The following is a 14,958-nucleotide window of genomic DNA, read 5'->3' on the forward strand; positions in this document are numbered from 1 at the left end:
CCTCAACATACTGTTGTGAGTCTGCCTTTTCAACCATGAATATGGTGAAAAACAAATACAGGAGCATACTCACTAATGAACACATCAGTGCCTCTTCGCCTGGCCTTCACACCTTTTATGCCCAAGTTTAAAGCACAAAAAAGGTGTCACCTTTCACACAAATAAGGCCAGACCACATCACCTTTTGTGCATAGTTTGAATGTTTTTGTTGGAGTTATGTTTTTGGATTTTGACCGTCACTCTTCCGGACCCTGGACTGAATGGAAATTTGGCGAGTGGACCTTTTGGGTTTCTAATTGAGTACCCCTGCTCTAGAGTCTAGACTTCATAGTGGCCAGTAGTGATGTGTCGTTCGTAAACGATTCGTTCATTTTGAACTAATTATTACAAGGACTTGGGAGTAACGAGTCCTCACAAAGAGAGATTCGTTCATTTTCTCGTGGCCGCGCATCGGGACTGTTGCATAGGCTCAGCCAAGGAAACAGAAATGATTCGTTGAATGTAGGTCACGTAGAAAAGGATCCGAAGACTCGTACAAAGACCCAGTCGGGAAATGAACTAATAATTTCTGTTTCCTCTAGCTACCAGTACTGAGCCTATGCAGGTCACATGGAAAAGGATCCAAAGACTCGTATCCGGCAGAAGAACGAATCATTGATCCAAAGACTCGGTTGGCAGAAGAACGAAACATTGACCCAAAGACACGGTCGGGAGGTGAACGATTCGTAAATACTGTTATTGACAACCAACTTCAGTCACAGCATGATACATATTTATCGTTATAACAGTTAGAAGTTAACTCCAGACCTTTCTTAATAAATGTACTTCTCAAAAAGATAGAAGACAATTACTCATGATAACATATCTTTATGATTGTAAAATAAATCTCTGGTTTTGTCCAATGCACTTGCAGTGGTGTTTATTGTAGGTAGTACGGTTTAGTGCTTGTATAATAGCTGCGGTCAAAGCTAAAGCAATCTGCTGCTTTGGCTACTGTAAATACTGGTGGTTTGGTGAATTGGTATACTTGCTTACCTTACATACCTTACATTCGTAGAGCTGCCATTGGAAATCAAACTACTGCCTCCCCTGATGCTTTGATCCAGTCCCAAATGTGTAATCTAGTTTTAGAAAAATTAAACTGACACTTCCCACAGCTATACAGTAAGCTCTAAAGGACGATTAGTTAACATTAGGAAAATAACATGGCCCTAAGGGCCAGATAGTCAAATTCATTCGAAAAGCATTCTTGTATTTAAGTATTTAAACTTGTTCCTGGGGTTGATGGAGTTTCGTGAGGACATTGACAGCATCATGCCGGTCAATATCGTGAAGAAGCCAGGCCAGTTGGCCCACCGTCCACTCCGGAGATCGGGTAGCAACTGCCTCCAACATGGCCACTAGGGGGCTCTTGCTGTCTCTCCTGAAGTAAGCATAGTTAATCCAGGTGGATGAGAAATCGCAGCGGGCAGCCAGGTGACGAGTGCTCCTCAATCCCTTGACATCTGGGTCCAGCAAGATCAGCAGCTCCTCCAGCACATCCAAGTTGTTCAGCAGAAGTTGTAATGGTGCCGCTTGCAGTCCAGGTGCTAAGCACAAAAGGGGAAAAAAAAGGAGTCTAGTAATGTCAACTGTCCCTTGTGTGGCTTCTACAATTAAGCAATTTGACACTTACACTGTAGCCCATGCTAGGCACTATATAGCACAATGTTCAAGACTAGATAATGAAATGATTGATTTGTTTAATTTCGTGTGAAATTTAACAGGGAAGATACTGCTGCAGCTAACCAGGCCCCTTACCAGAAACACTCCAGTAAACAAGGCTAGTGTTGCCTCGTAAACTAGTCTAAAGCCAGTCTCTAAAAAGCTAACGTTAGTCTGCTGTCATAACATTAGCTAGCTGGATAGAGGGGTGAAGGGTAATTAAAATGAAATTAAGGTAATTTTTCACCAAGGATACACAACGTATGGACATTATTTCATCCTGAAAGTATCCAGTTTGGCTAGGTATTCTGGTTTCTAATCAAGTATTTATAGAAAAAGCATAAAAACCTGCACTGAAAAAGGCTGACATGAAGAAACAAATAAATGATCGTCATTGAAATATAAACAATAAACAATAAACAATAAAAGCATCTTTTCAATGCCAATGTTCTATTCTTCAGTTGAGTTATATATTTTTTTTTAAAGGAATGTTATCAATGCCAGTTTCATTTTTCATTAGCTCCACAAGCAATGACTATTAGCATAGTCATAACTTAGTTTTTTATAACAAGAGCATTGTAATGGTTTTGTTGCTCTGTCAACAACGATTTTACAAGGCTTGCTTGGACATGCAGTTTTTATTAGGAACTCTGAACAGCAAGCTGGTTAGCTCCTGAATATGTGGTTTGTAATGAATTGAGTGCTCTGCTTTCAAATTCTGTGACTTCAGTAGACTATCAATTATTTGTTTATTTATTTATTATTTATTTATTATTTATTATTTGTTTAGGTAACCAAAAATACAGACAATATAGAAGCCTCTTCAGTTTCACAGACTTCATAATGTTGACTAGTCCCTGCTGTATAGGCTATCTGATTAGGACTTACCTTCTGAGCCTACCATTAATAAATAACTTCTCGTGGCTATCAATATGTGTTTTGTAGTTGAGTTGCCCCTGGACGTATGAGATTCAGAGGGATGGAGAGGTAAGGCCAATCGGACACTGTTGTAAGCAGTTGTGTAAACCAAATCTGTCTCTGTTCCATCCACCTTACATTAAGAGTTCTGCACATTGCACAGACACTTTCTGATCTAGGTTAGAAATGAAGGAACTCGTAATAATGACGATCATAGAGATTGATGTGGCACCTGTATTGTGCTTCAGCATCATACAAATATGTTCCAATCAGGGGTGCAAACTCGTCACCTTTGGTCATTTGTGTGATTCGTGTAGATCTGCAATACAAATATTATTAGGGGGGGGGGGGGGGGTCCTCCAAGTAATCTGCGAACGCAAGCTGTCATGAATACTTTTTTCAAGCTTGTTCGTTGACAGGCACGCTTTTTATTTCGAGTCTTCGGGTCTGTTCGAAATGGATTCGAGCGGCCTTTTTAAGATGGCATTTACGGTGACGTGTGACGTTGGTACGCTGAAAGAACGTTATGATGTCGCTACCCGATCCTAGTCCATGCTCATGCGCATGCGTCACTTTGCGACATTGTGACATTGTCGACAGCGAAGCCGCGCATGCGTCACAACGACAGATCATATAAGATTGCCGGTTTCAATCATACACATACAGCGGGTAAAATAAGTATTGAACACGTCACCATTTTTCTCAGTAAAAATATTTCCAAAGGTGCTATTGACATGAAATTTTCACCAGATGTTGGTAACAACCCAAGTAATCAATACATACACAATATTTAACATTAAACAATATTTATTTAAGACAGAGGGTTTTTCCTCCTCAAAGTGAGTATAGGAGTGTATTGTAGATATGACAGCTTCTTAAGAGGCTGGTAACCTTTGGAGAGATCTTGGTTTCCTAAAGTGCTGTAGTCATTTGGTGATTTTTTTTGGAAAGTCTTTTTGTTTATTATTTGCGGGGGTATTCACTGATTTTACTCACTGTAAACAAATCTGCACTATTTTCACGGGATGCCACATTGTTCGTTTTATGCTTCATTCTTGCTACATCATTCACCACCAACACCAGCTTGCCCTTTACGCTATCATCTGGGAGCTGCTCATTCTCACATGCTGACCTTAACAAGGCTCCGAAGAGTAGATTAAGTCATCTGAACATGTGCGTCGATGGAAGGGATACAAATCTAAGAGATCTAACTTTTTTTTCAACATGGTCAAAGCTGCAAATTTGTTTAAAATTGACTAGAAATACTGCAGAATATTTTGTGTTGATTTTACATGTGATAACTTCAAGATGGAAGATGCTTGCAAATGGAAAAACCACAACTTAGCTTACCAATGATGTCATCAAAACTTGTTGTCACACATGGTACCAGGGTGTCGTGTTGAGTTTCTGTTCCTGTTTTGGAGCTACACGGGGACTTTCTGTGGTTTTCCATCCCTGTTTCTTGAAGAAAACATTCTATCAGACTAACCAGCTTGTACATATAATTGCACATAGGACAATGAGGAGCAAATAAATCAGTTTGAATTGATATTCAAAACATTAGGGGCCGCAGATGCACATTAGCTATATAGCATCTTAACGGTTGTGTCCTGCATGGCCCCTGGTAAATATACTAATGAACAAAATGTTTTTTTACTTAGATGATTTTGAATGTTTCCTTTTGATAATTAAGTGGCTATGAAATTGTATAGTAAACAACAAAAACTGATCCAGAAAGGGAAAAACAAAAGAGGTTCCATTTTAGCTGGCTGCATAGCATGAGAACCCATCATTAATAGGAAAGATGTCACATAATGTCATTTCAATTTGTAGATTTTGATGGTTTTGTTTCAGTATTTAAAAAAATTAGGAAATTCCATATGTAATTTTCTAGGGCATAATCTACTAAAGTGGAATCTGTTTTGTGTGCTTGTGGTTACATGAACAGCCACATGCACAAGTGTGTCAAGATACAATACGTGTCTAATCATCGACCAACATCTGCTACACCAGAACCCGATGTTCAATACGTATCTAATCAACTGACCCAGAACCTGATTTTCAATACGTATCTTATCATCGACTAACACAGAACCTGATGTTCAATACGTATCTAATCATCGACTAACACAGAACCTGATGTTCAATACGTATCTAATCATCGACTGACCTTTGGTACACCAGAACCTGATGTTCCGCCGCCTCAGGATGTAAAACAGAATGGCAGAGACCAGAATTACGGGGATGATCCCTGGGAAAGCAAATCATGTTTTCATGAAGAAAAACAGCATAAATCCCTGGTTTGGGTGCTTGCACAAACAGGCTCAACCTGGAATGTTCATCAGAGGGAAACTCTACCAGAAACCTAATTACAAAGGTCAATGTCTGAAGTATGCACGCAACATCTAGATAGGCCATGGTCCTTTCGGAAAATAAGTGCTGTGAACAGATGAAGGTAAAACAAATTCTGCCATAAAAATGACTGCTGTTCTGGATACTGAATTGACCTGAATGGTCCAAATGTGCCCTTACATAACACACTTTCATGATGATTAATCGGGTTCCGTCCAAAAGTAGTTTGACCAAAAGTAGTTTGACCAGCTGTTGTCAGCACCTGAAGATAAATGACAAAACACCTTATTTGAAATGACTTAATCCCCTGTACTTGAAAAATAATATATCACAATAGCATTAATACTTTGAAATCACGATGATGAATAGAGAAATATGAGCTCATTTTGTCTTGAATATCAAATCCAATCTTTGAGCCACTTATCATACAAATGTGCTCCACAAACCTGAAAGGGGACATATTATACTCCTTTTTTCACAAGTTCACACAGTTCCCTAGGGTCTTAAATAAAAAAAGAACACGAGGATCATGCGCCACAGTACTCCTCTGCCAGATAGAACCCAGCCTGACCAACCCTGACCAAGAGGCCACCGAACAAGTTTGAGAATTAAGGACATTTCAGAATAGTTAGTTATTAACTTTGTCACGTCGATATTTCTTTTTGCATATTTGTACATTGGCTAAGGTCATACGGTGGCTGGCTGTGGTATTGCTGACTGTGGTAGCTATGTCACAGAAATTCCCACTGCTAGTGATTAGAGTTTGTAAACAGTGTGTTTATGTAACTCCCACTGCTAGTGATTAGAGTTTGTATACAGTGTGTTTATGTAACTCCCACTGCTAGTGATTAGAGTTTGTATACAGTGTGTTTATGTAACTCCCACTGCCAGTGATTAGAGTTTAACCATCCAGGTTAAAAAGACATTTCCTGTATAATGAAAAGTGTTTGGGTTTGGGAGTTGGAGAAGTTATAGCCCTTTTCTCCACTCAATGTGTGAAATAACAGGCAGGGAGGAGAGAGTCAGGAGTGACATTGCCAAGCGTTTAGATTCTAAGACCTACTGTCATTTTGAACTACAACTTGATAAACTATAACTAGCTGAGGATTAACTGGATGAGTAGGTGTAAAGATGTCTAATGAGGACACCATGAGACGTGCATGTGTTATTTAAAGCACCTTGCTATTTAAAAGTAGTATTTCTGTTGGGTACAATATTTGGCAACACGATAGTAAAGCTGCAGCAATCTAGCGCTATATAGCCCATCTTAAGTGTGTTTTACTGTATGCTCGTGTATGCTCTTAGGCTTGTTATTGTCTTCAAGTCATGGGTGGAGTAATCTGCATCTCCACAGCTCACCCAGTGCTCCCTCCAATGACTGGTGTGTCCCCTTTAATAACAATCGCTTCAGTCAAACACTAACTAAGCCTTTAATAACAATAGCTTCAGTCAAACACTAACTAACCCTTTAATAACAATCGCTTCAGTCAAACACTAACTAAGCCTTTAATAACAATAGCTTCAGTCAAACACTAACTAACCCTTTAATAACAATCGCTTCAGTCAAACACTAACTAAGCCTTTAATAACAATCGCTTCAGTCAAACACTAACTAAGCCTAACCCTTTAATAACAATCGCTTCAGTCAAACACTAACTAAGCCTAACCCTTTAATAACAATCGCTTCAGTCAAACACTAACTAACCCTAACCCTTTAATAACAATCGCTTCTGTCAAACACTAACTAAGCCTTTAATAACAATCGCTTCAGTCAAACACTAACTAACCCTTTAATAACAATCGCTTCAGTCAAACACTAACTAAGCCTTTAATAACAATCGCTTCAGTCAAACACTAACTAAGCCTAACCCTTTAATAACAATCGCTTCAGTCAAACACTAACTAACCCTAACCCTTTAATAACAATCGCTTCAGTCGAACACTAACTAACCCTAACCCTTTAATAACAATCGCTTCAGTCAAACACTAACTAAGCCTAACCCTTTAATAACAATCGCTTCAGTCAAACACTAACTAAGCCTAACCCTTTAATAACAATAGCTTCAGTCAAACACTAACTAACCCTTTAATAACAATCGCTTCAGTCAAACACTAACTAACCCTAACCCTTTAATGACAATCGCTTCAGTCAAACATTTCCATGAGCTGTTGATCCGTCATGCATCTCATGACAATTATTGGGAAACATGGCTTCCCCTTTCATTTCTTTTTGAGGAATGCATCAGTCAAAGTTAAAGGTAAACATTACTCATCACTGTTAGTTGAAATGAATATATTTTTGAGAATATGCCACTCCAACATCTGTCAGGGCATGTGACTTGAGTTGTAGTCCATTTCTGAAACGAATGGAGCAATTTCATGTTTTTCAGTGTTTGTAGAGTAATAACCTTGTGAAAATCTCAAACAATATTTTGCCTTCTTTCAAAATTTTGATATGGCTCTTTTCATTTCAGAAATGGACTACAACTCAAGTCACATGCCCTGCTCACCGTAGCAAATGTCTTGTCCATCATGTTCTCCCCGTCGCCACCTAACCACTCTCCCTGGGAGGAGCAGCACTGCTTCACATGCCCTGACCTAGAATGGTTATCACCACACGCTGATTCATTATTACAAAAATATTCAGCCAGCCAGGCAATACAAATGGGCATTTTGATCAGCTCTGTGAGGCGTTCAATTCAATGTGAATATCTCTATAGGACATTCGTTGTAGTTCCTCATCATGTAGTTACAAAAAAATGGAAACAATTCAATTTGTGACTGAAAATAAACTATGATCAACCAGAATCAATCAAGTTTCCAAAAGTATATGTCATGGAAGCAATCCAATAACTTTTCAATGTAGACCGAAAAATGTCTTTATGGAGAATCCCGTTCATTTGACCCAGCATCAGGGCCGCTGCCTCCAGGAGGCCACTCCATCACTTAATTTCACCCAGCATCAGGACCGCTACCTCCAGGAGGCCACTCAATCCCTTCCCCTCCCTATACTCACATAAGGCAACCTACTTGGAGTTTTTCTACCTGACTCACTTGCATAAATCCTCTGCATACTGCTGTATTGAGCTCGATACTAGGCTACCAATCTGACAGACATTTTTCCTGCGGATGGGTTAAAGATCTACTTTTTGTTGAATTCAGGGTATTGCTCCTCACAGTTTTCTAGCAGTCTATTCTGTGTTCATACACAGTCCTGGCTCTGTGAAAAAGGAAACAACATAGTGGCTCAGACCGATTTCAGCCCATCTAATTCTGGATTCTTTAGAGATCTATCTTCATCACTCCAAGTAAATTGTGCTTTATCTGTATTTTTGACTCTTCATCCATGAACACATTGTGAGTACAGGAGTTGTATACGATACGATACGATATAAGAAAAGATGCATGTTGATAAAAAATGATTCAGTGCGATTGTATCGAGATATGATTCGGATCGTCTTTTTCATGAGAGATTCACACCCCTATTAGGTCCCTATTGAACAGTCCATTTAGGGATCACCAATAGAATTCCAATCCCCCAAAGGTTGTTAGAGGTTCTGAAAGCTCTGCCTCATAATCTTGTAATAGGTCTCTATTTTTTTCATAAATGTTTCCCGACATGAAAAGATTTTCTTCAATTTGTATTACTAGCATAAACCACCATTTGAATCCATGGATTATACTTCAAAATCTTCCCTTGAAGTCTACCTGAATCCAGAATGCCCCTGACATAAAATTAATACAGATAAGGATATTTTGCCTCAAAGTGAATTTCAAACACTGTTGAATATCACAGAGTATGTAAAACAATGTAACCAATATAGAAACACACATTGTCCGTTCAGTTGTAATGTACCAGCATTTTAGAACACACCATTTCTTAATCAGTCTCCGCTGTTCGCCCAAAACCAAATCTATTCTTGAGCTATTCTTGAGTTATCTTCTTTCCTGTCGTTTGAAGCATACCTTTTAGCTCCGGCATTGGTATCCCATTATTATCACTTCTTTTAATTGAAAGTCCAGTTTTGAGAAATGTTTAAGCTTAGCTTTAGAATCTTCCATTTTCGCAGTCTGGTCAAATATAAGTGTAGAAAAAGAGCAACTGCAGAATAAGCATAAACCCAACCGGTGGGCTCTCACACGCCCCCTTCATTGAGGTAGAGGTACTGTTTGCCTCCCCTCCGTGCTTTTTCACTGCGGTTTTATGTCAGATCAGCAAGACTAAATAGGTCCTTTGCATGCGCTCAACCCAGTTTGTGAGGGATTGCACAATCTGAGGAGGCACAGCTCATCACTGTCTCGCTGTCTCCTGTCTATTTGAACAGGACATGCGCAAATTCAGCGATTTTGATTATAAAAATGCTCGAAATGATTGGAATCATGCAGAAATTACATTTATAGCACAGATCATTTGAGAAATATTTTGTTTTTTACTTTTCATGATGACAGGTGAGGCTCTGCCTCCCCTGACCGCACGTCTCTGTCCAGTGGATACAGCCTGGGCTTCTAGTGGGAACAACAGCTGTGTTTTCCTTCCTTCACATGATCAGATACCATCAAAATGTTATACTCACTACCGTGACTCCATCCTTGCACATTCCAGTGGTATGCTCCCTAGAACAGAAAGTCACAAATGGATATGGAGCCTCTAAAATGTACTTTACTCTTTTCAGACTGAGTGGAACATTCCAGTTTTTGGATACTTGTTACATGAATTATGTTACATTGCAAAAATGAAATATAAACTGCCCATCAATTTCGTCAGGAGCCCTTTGGAATGAGAAAACACAATACAGCAACATAAGTGCAACACATCAACTAAACCAACTAAAAACCAACCATTCTGGAGAAACATTAATACCAGGTGTGAATGTAATATATGAATATGATACACATTTTAATGCTAGGTTGTAAAAAGCCCCATAGACATGTTATGCCACAACTAGAGTGGATTTTGTCTGTTCATTGCCCTCGGACACCGACGGCAAAGAAAAGCTTTGAAAAGAAAGAAGCGTTGCAGTGAGCACGCCATGCCATGTCCCAGCTCCTCAGTAGCAAAACAGGGTGTGCAACATGTGAGCTGGAGCAAGGGCAGGTTAAGGGCGCAGCTTCCTACCACAGCCACATCCAATTACTTTTGTATTGTACATTTAGCGTGATGAAAAAGCAATGATGAATACCTTATGATTACCTGAGGCCAACGTGACAAAGACAAAAGAAGAAAGAAACAATGCAAGCAAGGCACGTTACAGTTACGCCAAAAACACAGATAAAGCGCATCTTAAACTTAAGTGTACAACTTAATCTTTAAACACAGATAAAGCGCATCTTAAACTTAAGTGTACAACTTAATCTTTAAACACAGATAAAGCGCATCTTAAACTTAAGTGTACAACTTAATCTTTAAACACGTCACAAGTCAATAGGAACACAAATGCAGACACCACAGGCACAAAGTAAGATTTAATAATAAATAAAAATAAAAATAGTTAGTTGAATTTAAATGTTTCAGAAAGCGCATCTCAAATGGCCCCCCAGTTCAACACGGATCAGGAGAAAAACAGTGCGCTTCAGCAAATTCCAATTCCTGCAAGACAGTCTTTCTTCTCTAACATCATCAGCAAGAATATGAACAATGCTCAAGTTCTTTTTTCAACAGTTGAAAAGTTAACTAATCCCCCTTCACAATTAGGACCCGAGCTTTTCTCCACAAATAAGTGCAATGAGTTTGATGATAAAATCAGACTGAACATATTATCTCAAATGCAAATCACTCAAAACCTCGAACCACCAGCAACAAAAAGAGGAGCACTTAACTTGATGTCTGAATTTTACTTGACATTGACATTGACATTGAAAAAACAGTACAAAACCTCAACTCTTCCACATGTGAATTGGATATTCTACCTACCAGCTTTTTTAAATCTGTCATTCACCTCATAATGACAAATCTGCTTGAAATCATGAATACATCATTACAGACTGGCACATTTCCTAACTCCCTGAAAACAGCTATTGTAAAACCCTTACTGAAAAAGAATAACCTGGATGCCTCCACATTAAACAACTACATGCCCATATCCAATTTACCATTCTTGGGACAAAATGATTGAAAAAATTGTCTTTAATCAGCTAACCACATTTGTTGTCACTGAATAACTGCCTTGATGACTTTCAGTCAGGTTTTCGTGCTAATCACAGCACTGAAACAGCTCTTGTTAAAGTTATAAATGACATACGCCTAAATACAGATGCAGGTAAAGCATCAGTCCTAGTATTGCTGGACCTTAGTGCAGCCTTTGACACTGTTGATCACAACATATTACTTCATCAACTAGAACACTGGGTTGGCGTCTCAGGTGTCGTTATCAAGTGGCTGAAATCATACTTACAAGACAGGAGCTACACCTACGTCCCTGCACGTAGCATGACTGTTCTCTCCCTTGTACGTCGCTTCGGACAAAAGGGTCTGCTAAATGACTAAATGTAAATGTAAATGACCTGTGGAGTCCCCCAGGGCTCAATTTTGGGTCCACTTCTATTCAACCTTTATATGCTCCCACTTGGACAAATCTTAAAGAATAATTTGATCTCCTATCATAACTATGCTGACGACACCTACATTTACTTAGCTTTGACACCTAATGACTATGGTCCCCTTGAATCTCTTTGTCATTGTATTGAGCAAATTAACCACTGGATGTCTCAGAACTTTCTCCAGCTAAACAAAGACAAAACTGAAGTATTCAGATGTAGGATTGCCACCCTTCTTAACAAAAAAGGACTTAAAGCAAAGGATACTGTCAGAAATCTTGGTGTCCTCATAGACAGTAATCTAAATTTTAACAGCCACATGAAAGCAATTACTAAATCTGCATTCTACCATCTCAAAAACATTGCCAAACTTAGGGGTTTTATGTCAAAAGATGACTTAGAAAAACAAATTCATGCCTTTATCTCCAGTAGTGTTGATTACTGCAATCGGCTGTTCACAGGCCTTCCTAAAAAAAACTTAAACAGCTTCAAATGATACAAAATGCAGCAGCCAGAGTTCTTACAAAAACAAAAAGAACTGACCACATAACCCCTATACTGAAATACCTGCACTGGCTCCCAGTAAATTACAGGGTTTACTTTAAAGCACTGCTGCTTGTTTTCAAGTCACTTAATGGGATAGGGCCAAAGTATCTATCTGACATGTTTCAGCAGTACGTACCACTCAGATCTCTCAGATCGCAGCATAAATTTCTATTAGTAAAACCCACTGTCCAAACTAAACAGGGTGAAGCAGCACTCAGCCACTATGCGGTTCACCTCTGGAACCAACTTCCAGAAGACATTAAAAATGCTCCAACGTTTCCCAGTTTTAAATCTAGACTAAAGACCAAACTTTTCTCAGATGCCTTCTGCTAACTCGCTATGAAACAGTTCCTTGAAGCATTATTGCTTACTGTAGTAGACTAGTGATTTTTATTATTCTTGTTTTATGCTTTTATTTCCTATATTTTACTGTTTTTATGCCTTAATGTTCTCATGCTTTTATTTCCTATTATTTACTGTTTTTATGATCATGCACTGACCTTTTGCTTTTATTTATGTGAAGCATTGTATTGCCATTGTGTATTTATGTGAAGCACATTGAATTACCACGGTGTAAGAAATATGCTATATAAATAAACTTGCCTTGCCTTGCCCCAGCTCAGCTGCAACACCCAGTTAATGAGTATGATGACAAACAGCTGAGTTGCCAATCAATTATAGAGCTGAGGTAACGGCAGGGTCCCTGGCATACAGGAACCCAAGTATGCCCACCCTTCTGCCCCTGGCATACAGGAACCCAAGCATGCCCACCCCTCTGTCCCTGGCATACAGGAACTCAAGTATGCCCACCCCTCTGTCCCTGGCATACAGGAACCCAAGCATGCCTACCCCTCTGCCCCTGGCATACAGGAACCCAAGCATGCCCACCCCTCTGCCCCTGGCATACAGGAACCCAAGCATGCCCACCCCTCTGTCCCTGGCATACAGGAACCCAAGCATGCCCACCCCTCTGTCCCTGGCATACAGGAACCCAAGCATGCCCACCCCTCTGCCCCCTCTTGGATACTGCCAATTAGCAGTCTACTACATTAACATTTCTTATGGGTTTACAAATGGCTACAAAAGTTTGATCTGTAGAACAGGATTTTGCTTTTTTTTAATGTTTTTTTCTGATTTGTGCTGTTAGTAGCATTATAAAAAGGTAAAGGTCAGGTATTTAGCAACCGCTTGCAAAGCAGAGACGCGAATACATCATGTAACAGTTGAATTGAATGACACTACAGTTTAATATGTTCAGCAGGTGCAGATGGTCAGGCAAGAGTGCAGCGAGAATATTTTCAACACAGGAAGAGCAGGCAAAATAAAGTCTAAGCACACCGTTTATGTGTGCACATGTTTCCTAATGGGGGTGGGGGATGAGCCACGGCCGGCAGCAACTCTGCTTGTCAATACGTGAAATTAACTGCACACCACAGTGTAGCCTGTAGAAATGCCCCCACCCCGAGAAAGGGTCATTCTCAGCTGTTGACAACAGACAATCTTGAACCTTTTCTTTGCAAAACTTGACAAAACGTAAAACAGTTTTTTTTCACTTACACATTTAAACAGCATTGAGTGTCTGCTGTAGGAGTGCAGTTAGCGGAGACCGGGGAGCATGACGTACAGTATTTACATCTCAGGAAGCTGCCATTGTTGTAAGTTCCGCTACTGCAATACTTATACTCCCACTCATGCCGTCCTCCATCATCGCTGAACCCACAATTTGCTGAAAACTCTTTACCTTGTTTAAATGCAAAATAGTTAGTAAATAGTAAACAGGCCAACAGATTAAAAAGTCTAGACAACATTTATAGGCTTATCAAATCCTAAGAACACAATGGCCTTAGTCTTGCCCCTAGTCCATCTGTGGGAGTTAAAAACTGTGAGTTAAAATTAAATAACCCAATAATAATATTAATAATAATGATAATAATGAATGAATTAGGTTTGACCTGTCTTTCAAAAACATTGACATTGGCTAATCAATAAGGCACCCTATTTAGGCTATAGCTTCGGCCAATAACACAGCCAACAATTATATTCCCAGTCTAACAGATACAACTGACCGGCAGGATCCAAACAGACCCCATGGAAAGCCACGCGTAATAAACCATGTGGGGTACCAACAGCCTCGGCAATCATTACTTGTCTACTATGCGTAGGAGAGCAGCTTAAACTGTTAGACGAAGATGTTTGAAATTAATGAACCTATAGGCTACATCAGAATGCGGCTTAAACACGAGAATAACCATAGCTGAACTGACGTTTAATGGTCTTGTTCGCTCCCACATGACAAACACTCACTGCTTAAACTTTAATTCTAGCCAAACAAAAACTAGCAGTACAAAAAAATAAAGGCACAGAGTTCGATGTGTTGGCTGAAACCTACCCGGCTTTATGGGATATCTTTCTAGGCAAGAAACGCATGCATTCCTGTAAGAATCCCAGCGCGTTGTCAAGTTAAACTTGCACTTGCTGGAGTGAGCCATTGTTGCCTGTTGCTACAAGCTGGTGTTAAATCAAACTGATCTGGCAAAGTTAAGATATAAATTCACCGTCACGCTTCCATAGAACTTCTATGGAAGTGATGATGCGGTGGGTGGGGTTTCCCCTCCGCGTAGCCTCCCTGCAATAGGGATGGCAAGATTCACCGATTCGTGCTCTTACCATGCCACTGTTTTTCGATCACTGGTCGTTCGTTATAGCTTCTTCTGGTATCGTATCCATCGGACGTATGGAGCAGAATCCTCCGCGAGCCACGGAGATTGCATGGAGCACAGTTGACCTCTGGGCTAAAAGCAGTGAAGAAAAGTCCTCTCTCTTTTGCTTTCTCTTTCGTAGGCTAGATAATGACTCCTATAGTTTTCATATTTCAGTTCATGAATAGGTATTCAGTATGGCTTT

At 39.7% G+C, this 14,958-nt stretch overlaps 1 protein-coding gene across 2 annotated transcripts; it reads right to left on the bottom strand.

Annotated features, from left to right (window-relative positions):
* Positions 1-851: 851 nt before the first annotated feature.
* On the bottom strand, positions 852-14,707 carry igflr1 (IGF-like family receptor 1). 2 transcript variants are annotated; one of them, XM_031576845.1, is made up of 7 exons: positions 14,444-14,707; positions 13,612-13,795; positions 9,549-9,588; positions 5,155-5,236; positions 4,793-4,873; positions 3,973-4,077; positions 852-1,589 (listed from the first exon to the last, which is right to left on the bottom strand). In XM_031576845.1, the coding sequence occupies exons 1-7, from the start codon at positions 14,541-14,543 to the stop codon at positions 1,264-1,266; spliced, it is 918 nt and encodes a 305-aa protein (XP_031432705.1). In that variant the 5' UTR covers positions 14,544-14,707; the 3' UTR covers positions 852-1,263. The 2 variants fall into 2 exon arrangements, with proteins under 2 accessions (XP_031432705.1, XP_031432704.1); XM_031576844.2 differs by having other exon boundaries at positions 3,973-4,083.
* Positions 14,708-14,958: the final 251 nt, after the last annotated feature.

This window comes from Clupea harengus, chromosome 11, assembly GCF_900700415.2.
Source record: "Clupea harengus chromosome 11, Ch_v2.0.2, whole genome shotgun sequence".
Classification (NCBI taxonomy): Eukaryota; Metazoa; Chordata; class Actinopteri; order Clupeiformes; family Clupeidae; genus Clupea; species Clupea harengus.